We start from the raw sequence: 20,342 nt of genomic DNA on the forward strand, positions 1-20,342 counted from the left end.
CAGCTCTCAACTCCTGATTCTTTAATGTGACTTCAATATAGGCTTACCAGGCTATCCACTTGATAAGCATTTTTGCAAGTACATTTTTGTACAACATTTTAGTAATCAAAATGTACATAGTCCAGGAGAGTACTTTAGTCACCAGACTGATTTCAATGTAAATTACTGCATACAAGATACATAAACATAACACAGCACAAACTGTAATTTCAGTGGTGCAAAATAGAATCATAAATGAACTGATATATACAGATTTAACACATTAGACTAATACGGGAATAAAAATTTGTTTAAATATTATTGGATGTGTAAAAAAGTATTACTCGTCAATTGTCAGATTATTGAAAGTTTCAACTAAATTTCTTAAAGTACTGAAGTCAATTTGATTAGTTCTATATATTCTGATGTTGCTGAAATTGGGATTATATTGAAACTACTGAAGATTTTCTTGTCTGTACTGGTATATCAACACTATGTAATTACACTTAGGTAATTAAAAGAGCCAGATTACACAAGACTTGCATTACACACAACTACTAAGTTAACCTACAGACTCAGGGGTGTAACTAAGTACCGTTAACATCAATACAAACAAGACGTCTTTAAATGCTGCATTTTATCTCTCGAACTACTCGACCAAGAATATAAATTACACACATTCATATTTAACGGCTCTTTCCATTTTGAGATTAACATGTATACTGTGTTCTGCGTTCTAGTATTAACAAGGCAAAATAGTCTAGCCTTCATATGGATATTAAATACTGTGTCTAGTAATGTTCGATGTATCTATTCTTAATCACATGGATGTTACATAAACCTTGAGTAATATTTGATGCACCTATTACAGTTGTTTTACATAGGGTTGGATGCAACTATACTTTCATACATATCCTCACTTCTGTCAACAATGGAAGCTTCAAGATGCTACATAAACCCAATCCCATTAATAAATATGATAGTCATTCAATCTACAGAAATCATTTTATAAAACTATCATCATATTTTCACTAAGGAAGCTTAATATTTTTATATACCAAATTTCAAACTAAAAAAAAAAATTCGGCAGTCCTGTCCATTTACAACATGCACACACACTAAACTTGCTTACTTTAAATACAGCATGAACATCTATACTAATATAACCGCACAATCAGTTACAGTATCAGTCCTAGATACATTACCTAAACAAAAATTTATTTGTCAAACATAATACAATTTCTATCCATCTATAGAATACCATATAGTTCTCATATATTTTCTTTAAATAACTGTAAGGCACACAGTATTCTAACAAGTATCTAATTAGATGCATATCATCATCCAGAGTAACTTCTGGGGCATACATTTAATTTCCTCCTCGTGTGATCTTAAAATAAAGTCAACCTATTTTCCTTGTTTAAAAACTTTTCCCTGTCAGAGGATTAATTTAATTTGCAGTAGAGCACGAAATGAGATTAGTGCTCATTGTGTGTCAATATTATGCACTGTTTCTGAGGCTGAGAGTAAGCCTTTACAATGATTTTTCTGTGACATAATTCAGTCTGTTTCAATCTGGTGAAATATTTAGTCCAAAGTTACTATACCTAAATCCTCCAACTTTATGATAAGCATATATTTAAATGTGAAGAACCTTGAATACTGTACCAACAAATCTTGTTTATATAGCAATCAGATTATTAAGAAATTAAATATTATAATAGAGATAATTTTTTTAATTCCAAAAACAGTAGGAACTACAATACTATCAAGTTAATTAACATGAGGGGAATTTATTCATATAATTAGGGAAGCTTCTTGAAAATTCTACCATAGCTAGAAGTAATGATTAAAAATATCAATTCTGTGAAACGAAAAAAAAAATGCTAAACTGTATGCTACTGACAGACTATTTTTTCACAGCTGACTCAGTAAAAGGGATAAAATGTACAATGTTAATTTAAAATATTCCCAAAATGTAACCTCATCAACTTTAAATATTCTAAAAGAAGTGATATTGCATATAATAGCATCACCATTTTGTCTTAGTTGAAGCTTTACCATTATTAAAAAGTAAAATAAATGTAAATTATATATAAAAGTAATCAATTGAACTGTATTTAAATACAGCATAATAATCAGAAAATAAATAAATATACCGGTAATAATCTCTACAATCTTAACGACTATATTTTATCATCATTCAGAATAGTGAAGCTAGAGATCTTGCCTTTAGAAGGTGTTCTCAACATGGCTTGACTATATTACTCCAAACAGTTCTCTGCATTTGGGGCTATTTACAGAAACTAAACACTTAATTTGTGTGTCCTCGTACATACCAATATGTCTAGCAACATTACAGGAGAAACGAACATCTATTCGTATTTATCTTCGTCTCCCTCTTCACTATCACCCTAAGTTTAATGCTTCTCTATGTGATGCTTCAATTATTTGAAATTTTTTTGTGATTAGCACACACACACACACTGTATTTGTATTAAAATAACATAATTTTATATATATATATATATATATATATATATAATATGTATATATGCATATACATACATACATATATATATATACATACATACATACAACTGCTGTGGCAGTAACATTATTTATGTATACTGTCATCCACCAGCAACAGAATGAATGAATGAACATCAGAAATACCCAATATTGAATGTTGGTAAACAATTTCTCATCTGCAGCATCTCATATGATTATCAAATTACAATCACAGTACAGTATAATGTTCATGTGAAGTTAAGAGGCATGTTCTTAATATTAAGTATATACTCATCAGGTTACATTTTGAAGTTAAATCATAGATCCTTGGAATTTTCAACTCATAAAAACACAACTAAAAGAATGGGTGTTGGGACTATTTTGCTACAAGACAGACTCCTTGAAGGAGGTATAAACTCCTGTTACATCTGACTCACACACCTGTTCCACCTTGTTTTGTGACTGGGAGATTAATATCTTTTATATTACGTATGTTCTCCCCATCCCTCCAGCAAGGCGTACAGTCTCCTAAACTGTGCATGGCTTTATTTGCCTTTTAACATATCTTGAAAATATATTTTTCATAACTCTTGATTACTTTCAATTTAAATTACATTACATTTAAGGTTTATGGATAGGGTGTTCTATTTTAATATCCTGAGTGTATTCACATGTTCCACATTCCAGCAATATATATTACCATTTAATATGATGATCTTTTAAAAATATATTATTGTGTACATCAGTGAAAGAAGTAACATTTTTTAAATAATGTCAATTGCTGATTAAAATAGATTAGAAGCACATGCTTACACATGCACATTCTTAATAATCTATTTGAAAGTGGAAAATGCACACACACTATAGTACTTTTACAAATGTTTAAGAATGAGTTTATACATAAATATTTAATGTGATATGGCCAACTACAAAAATAAATTACTCAGTCATTCCTTGCCAAGAAATACCTAATTTGTTTTGTTGGGGACAGGAAGCCTGTGTATATATATATATACTTAAGCTTGAATCTAGGTCTTTTCCCCCCCAAAGGTCAAACTACTGACCCTATCCAGAATGGAACCCCACAACTCTTGCCTAACTCCGAGGTACCTATTTACTGCTAGGTGAACAGAGGAAATGTTCTCAACCATTTCTGTCCTGCCTGGAAATCAATCCCAGGATCCCCAACAGAGTTGAGATTAAAGCCAACTGAACTACGAGACCTTATAAGCTAATGAAAACATAGATTTTGGTAAACATAACATCCACTCTTGGTATTAACAAGTCACTCTGCTTGCACTCTGCAATGAATGCATTTCATGTAATTTAATGCTCGACATCTTGTATGAAACAATTTTCAGTCTAAATCAACACTAAATGCAAGTGCGTGCGGTACTGTAATTATCAAAAGAAACCACCAAGCCGGGAAGATTATGTAGCACCATCTATGTCAAATACTGAATGTAATTAATTCCTCACAATAAAGAATGATCAACTTCACACAAAAATGCTTCCCATCACTGTACAAAAACAACTATATTTGGGCACAACATTTAAGGAAAAGCCTTTACTCTCACACATCATGCTTCCTGCGAGCTTCTACACAATAAAGCATTTGAAGATGGTAGCTCAAACTCGAACAATGCATTTATTCACACATTTGTTGGCAATTCTAACTCTTCAACTAAACAACTGTTTTATTTCTCTTCTAAATATTATACAGTATCTCTATCATGTAAATTACTCTGCTTACATTTTCTACAATAAAAAATCAACACAATTCTCATTTTCTTCAGTTGTTATTAAACATTCAACATAAAATACATTCATTTCAGTCTTATACATCCAGGACAACTCTCATTCCATTTACCCACTTATTTCTGGGAACACGACATATAACTGTCCCATGTGTAATATAACTTGCTGTAATTTATAAGGATACTGTTCAGTGTTACTGATGAATTTTACATTTAAAATTTGGAGTCGATTGTGAACAAATTGTTTTGAAACTTTTGTGTGTTATTCGACATAAAATAAAACAATGTACTGTATAATAAATGGGTGGTTTTGTTTCATAACTACTTGCTACTTCGAGTCCCTGAGACTTGCATTCATCCTATACAAGATTTGCCACAAGTTTTCGGGCTTCAAAAACAGTACAACTTTGTACATTGAGAAAATTATGAAAACGCAAAGCATCGAATGTAATGCAATGCCATTTTCTGTGACCCAAGCTCGAACAAATTTCTAAGAATAAACTGGCTGGCCAGAACCAAAATCTCCGGAGGGATGCCAGGAAACAAACAGGCTGAAGAACCGGGCATGAGAATTAGAAATTCAGGGCCAAGAGCAAAGATAAAATTGGCCGAGAATGATAAGCCATAGCCATAATAACCAATATGCGACCCAAAACTCAGAAGTAAAGGATAGAAGCCCTAGCAGAAGAACCCAGAAAACTGCACCAATAACCAGAACCGTCCAGAAACAACCGGGCATGCAGCCCAGAAACAACCTTCCAGTTCCCTGTAAGGGCCAGGTCTTTGGGGGGAGTGTTCCATTTTCTTTAGCTGGGCCCTTTGACCTCTGCTTCTTTGGAACGTTGGGCTTTGGAACAACTAGGCAAATGGCCTGAGAACAATCTCCCACAAACTGGAAAAATCAGGGCACACAGCCTAAGGTCCTCTGAGCATACAGTCCAGGGACATCCCAGTACTATGACCATGAAACATCTCCAGGTCAAAGCCACATAGCACACAACCAGGGCCACCAGCAAATCTGGGGCCTGTTGGAGCAAACATGCAGCTAGAAACAGCCAAATCAAATGTGCACACAAGGATAAGTACCCCAAGAAGGTCCAAGGAAGACAAAATTCAGTGAGGATCCCTCCAGACAACACAAGACAGTGTGAGAAAGCTCTCAAATTCTCAATGCCAGGAGGGAAAAGGAGGGAGGGAAGATGGGGAGAACCAACCAGCAGTAACAGCCGAAGCCCCAACCTCACAAAACAGCCGAGGCAAGAAATGGCTGACCAGGTAAAACAATAGAAGATGGCCTAAAAAAACAGGGAAAGGACTTTACCCCACCTAAAGAAGGGAAGAAGAGCCCCCGACACAAAATTCAGCAAGCATAAATGCCACAGATGTGAACAGGCAGGCTGAAACTGTGATTGACAGACACACATACTGCTCCTCAAATATCTTTCAGTCAACTTCCACAGAGCAGGAAAGCCAGACAACTAGAGTACTACACTCCACCTTCAATTACAAAGGTGAGGAAAAAAACCCAGAACCTGGAAAGGGCAGCAGAGGACCCACAGAAATCTGCACAAATGTTATACTCAAATTCTATGTCAGTTGGAATATAACCAATCACAGGCAAGTAGGCCTCTGACGTCATGCCAGACAGAGGAGCATCAGCCATGCTCCCAGCAGCCTCAGTTATCTCGACAGACTCAAGGTCGGCCAGATATATACCTTGTTGTCTCAGTCAATAAATATACAGAAGCGACTACTGTGTCTACATTCAACCCGAACAAGGCAAACAAATACAAACCCCACAGCCACTGTGGGGAAATGCCAGAGACCAAGCACACAAACCCAGACCTAAAGAGGCAATATGGTTCCCCAACAGAAAATAGGCCAAATGGAGAAAACCTCCAAAACAGAAACCACAAATTGAGCCTGTAAGCAAAATGCAGGAAAGATACCAAACCCGGCATGGAAAGGGAAACTCTATGGACTGCACCAGACCACCAGGAACCCCACAAGCCCTAAGGCCAGGGAGCCAAAAGACAAGCTGCAGCAGATGGCACCCTGGAAAGAAAATGAGGCTGGATCCTGAACAGACACACTGCTACAGAACCTGACAGATATGAAGCAAGCCTCAGTGACTGATTTGCAGCTGGAGATGAGGCCACAGAAACTGGCCATCCAGCAGAGCCAGGTCATGAATTTTGGACTAAAAAATGCACCCAAGGGAAGGGCTGGGAGGAGGCCTTGGCAATGGACAGTAAGGGAAGACAAGCTTCCCAGGACTACAAGCCCTCAGGCCTAATTAAAATAAGGAGAGGAGAGAGAGAGAGATGGGACCATCCCAGGATTTCCCCAAACCTCCAAAATCCCGAAAGACCCACATCGATAACGTAGGAGGAGGGCTAGGAATGGAGTCTACAACTCGGCCTTCCCCCCCCCCCCCCCCAAGGAGGCCAAAACTGTGAGGGAGACTGGAAGGGGATGCCAGGCACAAAGGCCACTACCAACTCTGCTCCACCACTCCTAGTCTTACAGAGAGACAGATTGTGGTCCCAACTTCTGATAGAAAATGGTGGATCCCAGAGGCCTGGTTACTCTAGTACTTAGCACAGGCAGTTATTCATGGGATCCTTCCACAAAATTATCATGCAACACCTAGTGTAAAAATAGATGTTGACATTATCACCTAAATATTTAAAACCTAATCAAATTACTGAATTTTCACTACATCACCAGTGGTCAAAACAAACTTGTGGCATGATTTATGGACTAGTAGCTCACTTAAGTTACAGGTCATCAGGGTTAATTAGCAAAGCTTCATACTGCATCATTTAAGTTGTTCTGGTCATAGCAACATAATGAACTACTCCATAAAATATTCCCAATCCTATTACACGGAAATATAAACTATGCAGAAGCCTAGAGCATTTTATGAACAATGGAGGATTTCACACTTGATAAATAATGTATTCTTCACCCAAAGGAACTAACCAAAATAGGATATACAGCAAGATGACTTACAATTTTATTTATTACAACCATGATGTATGCTAAATTTCAAGTACAATATAAATGGTCTCGTTTTTGGTTGTGGTAAAAATCCCACTTGATCCCGCTGTAGACTTAAACTGATTTGTGGACAAAATCAGTTGTAATGGCGATCTCTGCAACAAAGTGCTACATAGCTGCAGAAGAACTTTCCTACTTATAACATATATAACATGAGCGAGTGAGATTGTTCAATGGTTTCACTAAGATGCAAGTAACATTGCACAAATGCCATTTTAGGCTCATATACCTAACATTCAAAATTGCCATGAAGCATCCAGGTCTTTAACACTTTCATCCATCGGCAACGCAGTCTGCATCAATAAATAAATTTACAGATGTCCGCTGGCGACACATGTTGCGACAAAATTTAAAATATTTATTAAAATTATATTTTTTATCCAATCATTATGGGACTAGTTTTAAAATGCGCGCCTTTAGATTGTGAATAATTTGATATCAAAATGAATGACGTAGCTCGAAAATTGAGGTCGGAACACTGGAAAGAGTACATATATTAGTGTGGGTGCGCACTCCCAGGAAACGCCAGGCCCACCTTGGGGTAGGTTGGGGCGCGCGAAAGTGTTGAAATCGATACTTACTCCAAGTCTTAACATTTTGGAAGTAAATTACAGATACTGTATCCACAAGCAGGATATAATAAAAATACTTATTATTCTAATTGTTCCACTATCATTATCTCTACCTGAAGGTGTTAAATCAAATGAAGTGCCTCTTCATGTGGGTAATGCCCAGAATCAATTCACAGGACTGTAGAGGCATTATTATATTTAGTACCAGTACTGTTACTTTAATATGCAAGAACTATCTGCTAATGCGGTGAACTATTTGGTATCAATATCAATTCAAATTTACTTGACCATTTATTTAGTTAAAAAATTCAGATAACCTTTATTTTAGGCACTTTTTTTTTTAAAACTTCAAGCTGATAAAAATGTATCGGATAATAATAGTATGTGTACTGCAATAAAATAATGGCATTATACTTAAATATGCAATGTTATACAATATAGAAAAAAAAATTAGCATGTCTCATAAAGATGATTGAAATTGTGTGACGGTTGTGACGGCTCCAGTAGCATGGCCATTCGCTTCAACCTTTTTTATTGTCTCACCGAGCTTCCGGGCATCAAGCGTTAATTCTTTTTTCTCTCCTCCTGACAGATCACCATCAGGAGACAAGGGTGGCCAGGTCTTATCTTGTTTCAGGTCCTGTTCAATCGCTAGATATTTCTTTTTGGACTTGTGAACATTATGAAATTTATTTTTGCACTTCCGATAACATAAATAGTCAATTACGATGTATTCAATGAAGAATGCTAATACAGAATACAATAGTGAAAAGAAAATCATTTGCCATCTAAAAAAATCTGCCTGTGTATTGCCTGCTGGGGGAAGAACTATCTCAAAAGAGTCAATAACGAATTGAGGAGGAGCAAGTGTTAGAACTACACTGAATGCAGTCATTATCAAGATAGATCCAGACAACAAGTAATTGGAATAGACATGCTGGCGGAAAGGCGGGCCACGGGAGAACACAAGAGCAAGCATGATGTATTGGAACTGAGACACTGAGAAGACAGCATAATTTTCATGGCCAGCATATATTTCATCTGCTGTCGTGGCATTGAAAGGTACATACCAAGGTTGCTCCTGAACATAAAAAAATGAAAATGTTTGGAAGCCAATTACTGCAAGCATATGAATCACAATCGATAAAATGGGCGCTACAGAGAGGAGAGACGCTGGAGGGGAATATGACGCCAGTGGGCCCTTGTATGACTCAGTACGGCCAAAGAATATGGCAAACACAGTAATGAGGAAGAGATCAATCCATAGGAACTGTAAATCAGTAAGGTTGCTATCAATTGAATACAGAATCATAATAGATACAAACTGAGTGAGTGAGTAGGCAGCCATGTATTTAAATATTCCAAAGCTGGTAACAAGAGCACAGCGTCCTTCTCTGATGAGGATGGGAACACAGGAGATATTAGCATTAGCCGAGGTGAAAGGGGAGGCCACAGATGCTTCAGCTTCAGAGAGTGAGATTCCAGCATGAGCAGCTTTGAGAGCCCCACAGTCATTAGCTCCATCACCACACATTCCTGAAATAAACAGAAAAATCATCAAATTCCTAATATCATAAATTATCAGTTTAGAATAATCATCATATAATCCTGAAATTTACCAATAAATTTAATAACATTACCAAAAGCTACAACTAATAAATCATTATACGAGTGAACTGTACATAAAAAATGCTTCTCTGGCCACAATTAGTTGGTTAACTAACATTATAACCTGTGGTGAGAGCAAAAGAGGATAGAGATACTAAAATCTTTGCTAAAGTTAGAAAACTTAGAATCCTCATGTAATCAAGCAGGCTCAAGAGGAGCACTGAGATGGGCAGTGTGACAGAAGGCCTTGTATCAGGACGAGGTTCTGGAAGCTCTACTCCCCAAGCCCAGCCTAGGGCCAGGCTTGACTTTCGATAACTTAGATCAAGAGGCTGTTGCTGGGAGTGGCCTGTAGGCCCACATATTTACTACAACCTGGTTGGTCTTGCAAACAGGTTACAATTATTAGACACTTCACGCAAGAATGTGTAACTTTCTCTCAAACAGTTCCACTTTCGTACAGGCAACATTTCTAATGTTTGCTGGGAAAATATTGAATTCCCAAGAACCTCTAATGTTCATACAGTGTTCTCTGACTATACCTATGGCACCTCAATTCTTAACTGGGTCTATTCTGCATTTACAACCATATTATTTGCTCCAGTATGTTATTTTACTGTGAAAATTTGAGACCTGACTTACCAGCATCTTTCGTGTCTATATTATGTAATATCTCTCTCTCTCTCTCTCTCTCTCTCTCTCTCTCTCTTCTCCTTTCTAACGAGTACATTTTGGGAGTTCTGAGACGGTCGTGATAGTTTAGGTGCTTCAGCATGTAGATGCATGGCTTATATGTTCTCAGTATTAAAAACAGCAGTGGCACTAGGGAAGAGTCTTGTGGAACACCATTTTCTACTCCTCTCCTGCCTGACATATCCTCTCTATAACTGTTTCCTGTATCAAGTACTCCCATACACAGTCCAGTTCCTTTCCTGTTATACCAGATTCTTTCTGCATCTTGTGTATCAGTCTTTTGAAGAACTGTATCAAAAGCTTTTTTGACACACTAGGAAGTGGTGATGCAAGAAGTAAAATTGGACAGGAGTCAACTTTTTTTAACCCTGATATAAAATATACATAGAATAAAAGTTGTAGAGCCACTCAATACATTTAAAATGTTGCTTGAATGAACTCGTATGCCATAGAAGCCAAGATGTTTGTGAAGATGCCTCATGAAATATGGTATGATCTTGGAAATACAGCGCAATCTTTTGGCAAAATTCAAAGTCACGCATCTCCAGAAACTTTTTAGTTACAGATATGAGACAAAAGTCATTAAATTTCTTCACCGAGATCTGTGTGTGTACCAAAGTGCATCAAAATTGAAGATGGTGCCAGAAACCACCAGGGTGAACTGACCAATTTGCTGAAGTGTTGAGGTGCTGGTTTTCCATGTGGTACAATGTGTATGATACAGTAAATGAATGCACACAATTCTTTAAATTCTTTAGCTTTTTTCCATAAACTACTGCCCTATATACCTCTGGTTAATGCTTCCCAACCCCCCCAAGTATGGAAAGGTAACAATGGTGAAAAACTTACCAACATAATATCCAAGAGCCTGGAGTTCTAGTACAAGTTGTTGCTTCTGGTCAGGACTCATGCGTGCAAATATAGCTCCACGAACTACCATTTTCTGCAATTTGTCTGGAAAATACTCGTGCACCACTCCCCAGGATTTGCCTTCCATAGCAAAACAGTATGAATCATTTGTATCATCTTCTAAACATATACCAACACCAGCATCCACTTGTCTCATTCCCTGGAAAAAATTTATATCAATTTATAATTTAAGAGTAATACAAGGGACTAAACTGATGACTATAGATCTGCAAGGCTAACACACTAGCAATCTCTCTCTACATGAAGATTTGGGATATCTGTAGTAGTCACTTCAATCCTAACATACTGTACTATTTCAAAGTGGTACAATAATTTTATGTATTTTAGTTTACACAGACACACACCATTTTCTTATTTAAATAGAGTTGTTGATAGCCAAAAGAATTTAAGTGAGAGGGTGGTGAATGCCAAAACCATCAGTAATTTCAATGCATCATATGACAAAGATTATAAGGAAGACAGTGTAATGGCCTGCCTGAAAGCAGACCTGGTTTTCCCTCCCTCCCTCCCACCCAGCCCTTCCCCCCCCTCTACCTTTCCCCTTCCCTCCCCTCCTCCTTCCCCTCTCTACCCTAGGCCTTTGAAAGGTGCAGACATTGGACACGGGCAATTAATCCTTAGGCAGGAGTACCCTGGTGGTTAGTGGGCACTTTCAGCTTTGCTGGTAGATCTCCCCTCTCTGCCCTCTTTCTTCCCACTTTTCCCTCCTCCTTCTCATGCTTAGTACTCATTTACATTTCCAACTTCCACTGAAAGTCACTTTGTTTCTTTTCATTTCAAAGAGGCTGTCTTTGTTTGCCTTTGAGTGAGATGGTAATTGTGTCCAATGATGATATATATATCTTCTTCGCGTAAATTCCTCCCCATGCGGATAACCTGGTATTAATGACAATGAAATGCAATACAGAAAAAATAAGATGCAAAAATGAACATTTAACACTAACCACTGGAGATGCCGGGGTTTTGGCTGTAGTAGCATGGAATGTGAGGCAAGCAGGAAGGCCCTGGTGTGGAGGGACGGCCTTGATACTAATGACTTGCTGTTGCAGACCGACCAAGCCACACTCACGCCCAACACTAAGAGCTGTCAGCATGTTATCCCCTACAATAATGATCAAATTATAATATCAGTAAAAATGTTAATAATAAACACCAACATCTTTATCCAGAAAATCACAAAAGGATTTCAAAGTGAATAAAACAATTAAAAAAATTAGCATTTGATTATAGATGAGAAGCTGCTTTTTCAGCAAACCACTAAGTCGCTCTCTTAGGCTTTGTCTAGCTTCCGAGATCACGGCCAAAATCCAAATTGAACTAGTGCATCTTTCTGTTCCCAGTACAACATGTATTTTTTCAAGCTATCCACTGTTGGCCTATTAGTGAATTCAAAGAGATCACTAAATGTTGTTCTGCTAAAACAAACTGCTTAATGTCTGCCAAACCATCATCCTAACTCACCATCAAATATCAACATTGTCAACAGTGTGTGTGTGTGAACAGGAAAGGCTAATCCAACAAAATGCTAATGATACACAGGAAAAAAGCAACCAACCCAGGCAAGCAGTGTGAAAGCCAAGATACACTGTACAGATTGGAACCAAAGCTGGTAGCTGCACAAGCCTGGGACACCACATCGGTGACCTAGAGCATGGTGCAGCGGATGACATGTGACATGAATCTCTTTGAATCCAAGAGTTGTTTAGAGGAAGTAACATTATTAAGGGAATGTCCGAGTGGCATTAGTTCAGAAATAAGGACATTTACGTGGCGCACACATACCAGAAGCGTATAAAGCAGAGATGTTTTATACGCTTCATATGATGCCTGTCACAAGTCTATGAAATGTTAATCTGTGTATTTAACCCACCTCTCAGTGGTTCAAACTGCCCCATATCCCCTCCAATGACATGGACCAAGATCAAGTGGACCTACTCTCAATTAACTTGTTTTTCATAAAAATTGTAATCTTAAATTCTGATAAGGTACAGGAATTCCACCAACAAACACTAATTATAAATAAATATAACTAAAGAAATTGTCAGTTTCAATAGTGCCATACAAAAGGCAGCCTCCCCTACTATTCAAATATTATGCCTCCCATCTCTCCATACCAAACACTGATCAATAAGCATAATAAAGCAATATATAACTTTAGTAATACGAATATGATAAATTTACTAACCAGTAACCATTACTGTTCTAATCTTGGCCTTATGGAGCTGAGAGATAATAGGGGTCGTTTCTGACTTGAGTCGGTTCTCCATAACTAGCAGGCCAAGGAATTCTAAGTTGCACTCCACCTCGTCTCTATTGATTTGTTGTGCCTTTCTATACGACAGCCTGAGAGGACGCCATCCCAGAGCCAGCACACGGTACCCTTGGAAAGTATATTGCAGTAACTGCTCAGAGAAGTTGGCTGGTACTGTCTCTGGCTGTGAGAGACTTGCTATCATCTGCAAAGAATATGCACATCAACAATCAATTGTTATTTTTCTCTTCAGCATTTGGTTAAATAAGGATATCCATGAACTAATGAATAATATAAATTTGTCTTTAATAAGTGAGCTTTTAGGTCTAAGTTCGAACAGACTCGTCACTGCATATTATAAAATTTAAAAATCCAAAGAAAAACACAAACCCAACATGAATCATCCAATAAAATAAGAAGACTCCTGGATGTTACTACAACTCAACTTAGGTTTTGTTGTAGATATCAGTATGATCTTATAGTACAGTTGGCTTCGTTCTCAACTCACAACCAAGGATCCTGGGTTCAATTCCCAGGTGGGACAGAAATGGATGGGCACATTTCACCTAATGCACCTGTTTATCTAGCAGTAAATAGGTACCCAGGAAATTAAGCAACTATTGTGGGGTTGCATCCTGGGTCATTACTTCGACCTTGGGGGGGGGGGGGGGGAAGGGGACCTTGATACAAGCATAAAGTATACACAGAGGAACCTCAGTACTTGAATGGCTCCCAACTCAAGAAATTCGACTCTCTTACATTGTTTGTGTTCGGTAGCCAACCGTTTGCTCAGCACTCAAATGTAAACATGTGTAACAGACGAGTCAGTTTTCCCAGTAGCTGTCGTTCAGTGCACACCCCACTAAATGTTTCTGTAAACTTACTCATGTTTTCTCTGATATTTTTTATATTTTAAGTATAAATAAGTCACCATTGTGCCTAAGAAAGTGATAAGATCCAAAACAAACAAAATTATTTAAAACACCAATAGTTTTGTGAACCACACGAGTTTCGTTAGAACAAAAAAATTTAGCACAATGTGAGAGGGGTGCCTGCATGTCTGCTCTTGCTACCAAGTTTGGTATGCCTAAATCTAAAATCTCTACGACAGAAAAAGACAGAAAAGAGAAAGAACCCCCGGAAACACAATTAAGAACATAAGAACAAAGGTAACTGCAGAAGGCCTATTGGCCCATACGAGGCAGCTCCAATTCTATAACCACCCAATCCCACTCATGGTGGGATATGGTAGGGGACTCCCCCGCCAAACAATATCATCTCCTCTCCTCTTCCTCCCCACCTTTCACACATGCCATCAACTCTCCTAAGTGATGAGGAGCCATGATGAGGATTCGAAGCTATGCAACTGAATAGGTTCGAATCCTCAACACGGCTCCTTCAGATTTTCTCGTTGATACATCACGTTTGTGTAATTATCTAAATGCAGTTACAATAATGAGAGCTACGCTCGTGGTGTCCCATCTTCTCAGCACTCTGTCATATAACGCTTTGAAACTACTGACGGTTTTGGCCTCCACCACCACCTCGCCTAACTTCTTCCAACCGTCTACCACTCTGTTTGCAAAAGTGAGTTGTCTTATATTTCTTTGGCAGCTTTGTTTAGTTAGTTTAAATCTATGACCTTTTGTTCTTGAAGTTCCAGGTCTCAGGAATTCTTCCTTATCAATTTTATTGATTACCTTTACTATTTTGTACGTAGTGATCATATCGTCTCTTTCTTCTATCTTCTAGTTTTAGCATATTTAATGCCTCTAGCCTCTATTCATAGCTCTAGTTCTTCAGTTCTGGGAGCCATTTAGTTGCATGTCTTTGCACCTTTTCCAGTTTAGTGACATGTTTCTTAAGATATGGGCACAATACAACCACTGCATATTCCAGTCTTGGTTTAACAAAAGTTGTGAACAACTTCTTTAGTATTTCACCATTCCTGTTCAACAGAACATATATTCACATGCCATGCCTTTATCTAAAAGGCAACTGGAGTTACTTTTCACAATAAAAGGCTTTAGTAAATACTATCAATATATTCATAATAGTTACCCATCTTTTATTTTGATACCCTGTTTCCTTAATGGAGACAACAAGCTGGTGCTTCCCACATATTTCTAATAAATTCAAGCATTTAAAACACCTGAAGAAGCACCTTAAATATACATCAAGCAATCTAGACATGTCAAATCAAGTAGTACTTGAAGAGTTAAGTACTCAAGATTTCTATCAAGCAAGTGATGATATGGCCAACTTCTTGCAATAGAAAACAAAACCATGTGAAAATAATGAGGATTCTCAAATATTACTCACCTCCGGGGAACCCTTACAGTAAAGCTCAAAGTTTGGTGCACCAAGTCGGCGGGTAATGACTGACATCCGTTGTAAGCTGGACGAGAATGGAAACTGGCGGAGAATTCCAAGTTCTAGTGGTGGCTGAAACAAAATTCACAAATTACAGTATATAACTGAATATTACATCAAAATAGATAGGAATAGTTACTATATTTTCTTCCAACATCACTATTATTATTTATAAAGAAATTCCACCCAAAATTAAACAAAGCTTAAAAAATTTTTTTTTAATGCAGTAGAGTACAACTGTAGCACATGCATGCATGCACGCACGCATGCACAGGTAATTACAATTTTTAAAGCAGTCTGAGTAATTTTTATATGAAATATTTTGATCATGGTATTGACACACTTTAATGAATCTCCTATTCAGTAAATACTAAAAAAAAAAATAGGAAATATCTTACCTCCGTTTCTACATTTTCATTGCTGATGACAATATCGGGAGCACTTGGTCGAACTACAGACGGCATCATCATATCATATTTATTAGTATCATCCAGACCTGGTTCATCCAAAACCCAGCCAGTGCTTTCAAACATTTTTAGATCCAATGGATCCCCTACCTGTTACAAAAGAATAACCAATATCAGGATAGAAATTAATTGGTTAAATGCATCTCATAACAAATTGTTTCTTGCATGAGGGTGTATTAGTGACAGGTTTACATTTGCTTTTTATTAAGTGGTGTCACAATATGAGGCTAAGTATCAGAGTATGTGGTTGGAAGATACCCCTGGGCAGTGGATAAAGTGACAGTGAGTAATTATATATAACCTTGCAGGTAAATTTGTCTAGTGGTCCAAGCAACAGAGAAAATTACATACATGATATTGCATCACTGATAGACTAATGGAAGAGATAGAGCTATGCTGCACGGGTGTAGCTAGGCAACTGATTCGGTGTGCAGGAGTTGCCAGATGTCACCCGCCCTGTGAATATTTAAAAATACTCAACCTGAAAATTTTACTCAGTGATGCTGGATTTGTCCTTCATTGCAGTGGATTTCTGTGAACACCGCTGAACAGGTCTTGAAAAGGCAAGTCCACGGAGATCTTACATGACTATATTATAAGGATAAATAACCAGAAGCCTACATAGCCTGGAGCCTGCAGACTACCGGGAATATTAATATGGGAGAAGCTTCTTTTTTTATATTACCTGTTATGCTGAAGGGATTGACAGTCCCCTGTATAGTACATACATATAAACATTAGTAAATAAATGGCGCTGTAAATGGAGGTGGAAAGTGAAGTAAAAAATAATTATATTTTATCTCAAGTACAGCACAATAAAACCAAAAATTTCAAAACATCATGATGTATAAGCTGCATATCCTGCTAATAAAATCAAGCCACTGATTGAAAATGTAAAATGATGATAATTAAGTGAAAAGTAAGAATCCTGGGAACGTTCCAAAATGTTTAAGTTACCTGTTTCAAGTTGATAATAGTGATGGAGTGACAGGTAGACATGGCATACAAGAGATGGCCAAGAGGGAGGGTGGAGGGAGAAGTAATCTGACTCAGCTCGGCTGGTTTACCTGGCGTCTGCCGTACAGACACCACCCCTCGCATGTCCAAACCATCCTCAGTCAGAGTACCGGTCTTCGGAAAAAGAACATTCAATTAAATCTTCATTTCTATTATTATGTTTTCAACTCTTTTGGGAAGACTCATATGGAGGCTCCTTATTGCTAGCTACCTGGATAGCATCATGAAATTCCATCCACATTAGGTCTTTGAGTCAATGCAAGACTACTAAGAGACCATATGCCAAAACCTGATTGCCCTCTCTTTAGAAAAGCAAGCAGCAGAGAATACTAGGTCACCCTAACCAAGATAAGGGCCACAAGAAAAGTATGCGAGACAAAACAAACAATTAGTAAAGTAAACAAAGCATTGAAAATAAGTCCCAGAACCTAGGAGCCTCTCATTTGTAAAGCAGTTCACTCATAATTACACCTGTGCACCTAGCTTCTTGATCCCTCAACTAGACAGCCTCAATCATTTTCCCTGACATGACATAAACTGGCATTGCAATTACGATCCTCACCATTTTCTCTACTTTTTCTGGAGCTGGGAGCTGTTGGGCAATTACTGCCGAGTGGCTGTTCTGTTGAGTTTAGCCAACATAAAAGCCTCGGTTCAGCTATTTTTGTGTATCATTATTACAAATTGAGTGGCTAAGAGGCTTTACTAGCTTCCCATTTTCATTGAGTATTCTTGAGAGATTGCTTAGCTTTCATAACAGCAGCCTTTTACATGTTTGGCAGCGGAGGTAGTTATACTGATGTTTCCTGCCAGAGTCCTGTTGCCTTCTGTTTTTCTGGGGGATGTAGTTTGAGGCTCAGTTTTCCCTTCAGGAAAACTCACTACAGTCTAGTGCCTAGCCTTGAAGTCTTTCATTTTTTGGGACTCTCGGGGTTTGGAAGAACCCGTGGATGGGGTTCGATGCCTCTTTCCCCATATTGGTTTTTATGTGAATTTTGTACAAGGGAAACAAAAGGGGGGAAGATATAGAACAGATACACATTCTTGTTCCTTATGATTGCCCTTTGTGGGATTTTTTTCCAATCCTTCCAGACTGATGTGCAGTATTCAAACCTTTCTTTTATTCACGGTTATTCCTGCTCACATAGGGGTACTTTTGTGCCCTCAATGGTTGTTTGGGTTGATTACTTGATTACTTCATTACTCCTCTCCATGTATCTTTCAGAGTGTCATCTGGTTTTCTGGAATTGTCTTTTTTCCTAGGGTTTTCCTTCTGGGGTCAGAGTCATGGTTGGGTTTCAGATCTATGCCCTTACCCCTGGGTTGCAGTCTTACTGTTATGGGGTTTTACATGCTGCTTCGATTTCCCGACATTGTAAGGGCATCTAAAGGCTGCTTTCTTTGGTTGTCACAGTTTTCTTTCCAGGTTCTGGTACTTTTTAGTTTCCAGGTTCAAAGTGTAGGCACCGTAAAAATATCAGAAACCTATCTCATGGTGCACTTGTTGAACACTGGGCTTGGAACAGCACTGTTTTTGTTCCAATAATCCTTTATTACCCGTTTCATGGAATGTTTTATAAGCAGAGCTAAGAATACATACAATTCAGCCACAGTGGTGTCCTTCCATCATGTCACATGTGAAGCAGGTAATAGGCCACCTGCTATGGTAGCTTACAATGACTCACAAATGCCTGGCAAAGACTGAACTGGATGGAGCTATCCAGATGGCTAACAAGAAGTGGCCACAAAGATCCCACCAGAAAGAGGCATTTCAATACATTCAACACTTTTATATTTGGTCTCTCCAAATTCAGTGTTGAAAACTCAGCAATGCTTAATTAGAAGAAAGGAAATGCATAAACTTGTTTCTAAAAGGTAATACAGTACTACTGATGCATCTTCAATGATTGAATAACATAGGATAAGAGAAATATAGAGAATGCAATTTATTTTCTATGATGGTTGTAAAATGTTTTCTTATTGGACACTTTAGTGTGTGTCATGAATTAGTTAATTTATATGCAGTACGAGACACCACCACTTCTAGCATTAACATCAGACACAATGGCTATGAGAAGCTGTGAAACAAGTATTACATAACCATAATTAACAAAAACCTCTCAAAGTTATCAGCAGCAAGCATAGGAAAATAAATATAGACTCGGTTTAGACACTAAAGAAACCTTAGAGAAAAATACTAAATAGCCCAACCCACACGTATAAAGTGAAACGACTTAAGGGTACAGGATGAACCAAAACGTCATCACTTTCATTTCATGTGTGTGAATTGAGTTATTTGTGTTCAATCATGTTGCTGATCAAACAAATAACTATAATGGCTATAAATTCACATTGATCATATGTTTACAATTTACCTTATCAAAACAAATACAGTTCAGCACTCCAGATATGTTGATGGAACGGGGCGATATGCAGAAAATTTTGTTGCTCTTCAGCCTTTGGAGTGCATACAAGATTCCAACCTGAGAACACAATATTATAGATTTATACTACAATGTATTGTAAACCAAAATATAGAGCACTGAGTGCATGGTGCAAAGATAAATGAGTGGTGCAGAATTCCCTAGTGGAATGAAGCAGTCTCCAGTCACCATACAAAAGACTTAGGTATATAGTTAAAGTAATATATTCTCTACTGTAACTGAGGCAAGATGGAATGAAGAGGACTTATTCTTAACCAGAATAAAGCCAATGAAGGAAGGGTGGAGGTGCTAAATAACCCAAAACTAGTAGAGAAGAAAAGGGGGCAATAAGATCACTACATACAAAATCAGGATTGAAATCCATAAAATAGAGGAATTTGTCTAAATTCTCAATATTGAGAACAAGAAATATGCGCGTCCACCTCGCTGCCTGCCTACCACAGAAGAAATGTAGGGAAATCTGTGAAGGAAAAACCTACGAATAATGTAGCAATGCACCAATGGCCGGTGATGGCAAGTAATGCAGAGGAAAATAATAAGGGAACCTGTCTACAGCTAACACATTGTGTCAATGGTTACATGGGAATTTACCTAGCTCTTTTTTTTTTAAACTTCGGGAATAAGGAAATCGAGCACATATAACCCAATTGTCATTTCTGTTTGAATTAAACAGTCAA

The 20,342-nt window shown here is 37.8% G+C and overlaps 1 protein-coding gene across 5 annotated transcripts in view; it reads right to left on the reverse strand.

The window, feature by feature from the left end:
• Positions 1-441: 441 nt before the first annotated feature.
• anne (anne boleyn) overlaps positions 442-20,342 on the reverse strand; it is a 70,675-nt gene continuing 50,774 nt past the window's right edge. For all 5 annotated transcript variants that reach the window (XM_045727361.2, XM_045727360.2, XM_069314100.1 and 2 more), the window contains 8 exons: positions 19,597-19,704; positions 17,162-17,335; positions 16,136-16,294; positions 15,687-15,809; positions 13,299-13,569; positions 12,058-12,215; positions 11,033-11,252; positions 442-9,418 (listed from right to left, as the gene is read on the reverse strand). In XM_045727361.2, coding sequence (XP_045583317.1) covers positions 8,343-9,418; positions 11,033-11,252; positions 12,058-12,215; positions 13,299-13,569; positions 15,687-15,809; positions 16,136-16,294; positions 17,162-17,335; positions 19,597-19,704 — 2,289 coding nt within the window. In that variant the 3' untranslated portion in view covers positions 442-8,342. The remainder of the gene's footprint in view (positions 9,419-11,032; positions 11,253-12,057; positions 12,216-13,298; positions 13,570-15,686; positions 15,810-16,135; positions 16,295-17,161; positions 17,336-19,596; positions 19,705-20,342) is intronic.

This window comes from Procambarus clarkii, chromosome 78, assembly GCF_040958095.1.
Source record: "Procambarus clarkii isolate CNS0578487 chromosome 78, FALCON_Pclarkii_2.0, whole genome shotgun sequence".
Classification (NCBI taxonomy): Eukaryota; Metazoa; Arthropoda; class Malacostraca; order Decapoda; family Cambaridae; genus Procambarus; species Procambarus clarkii.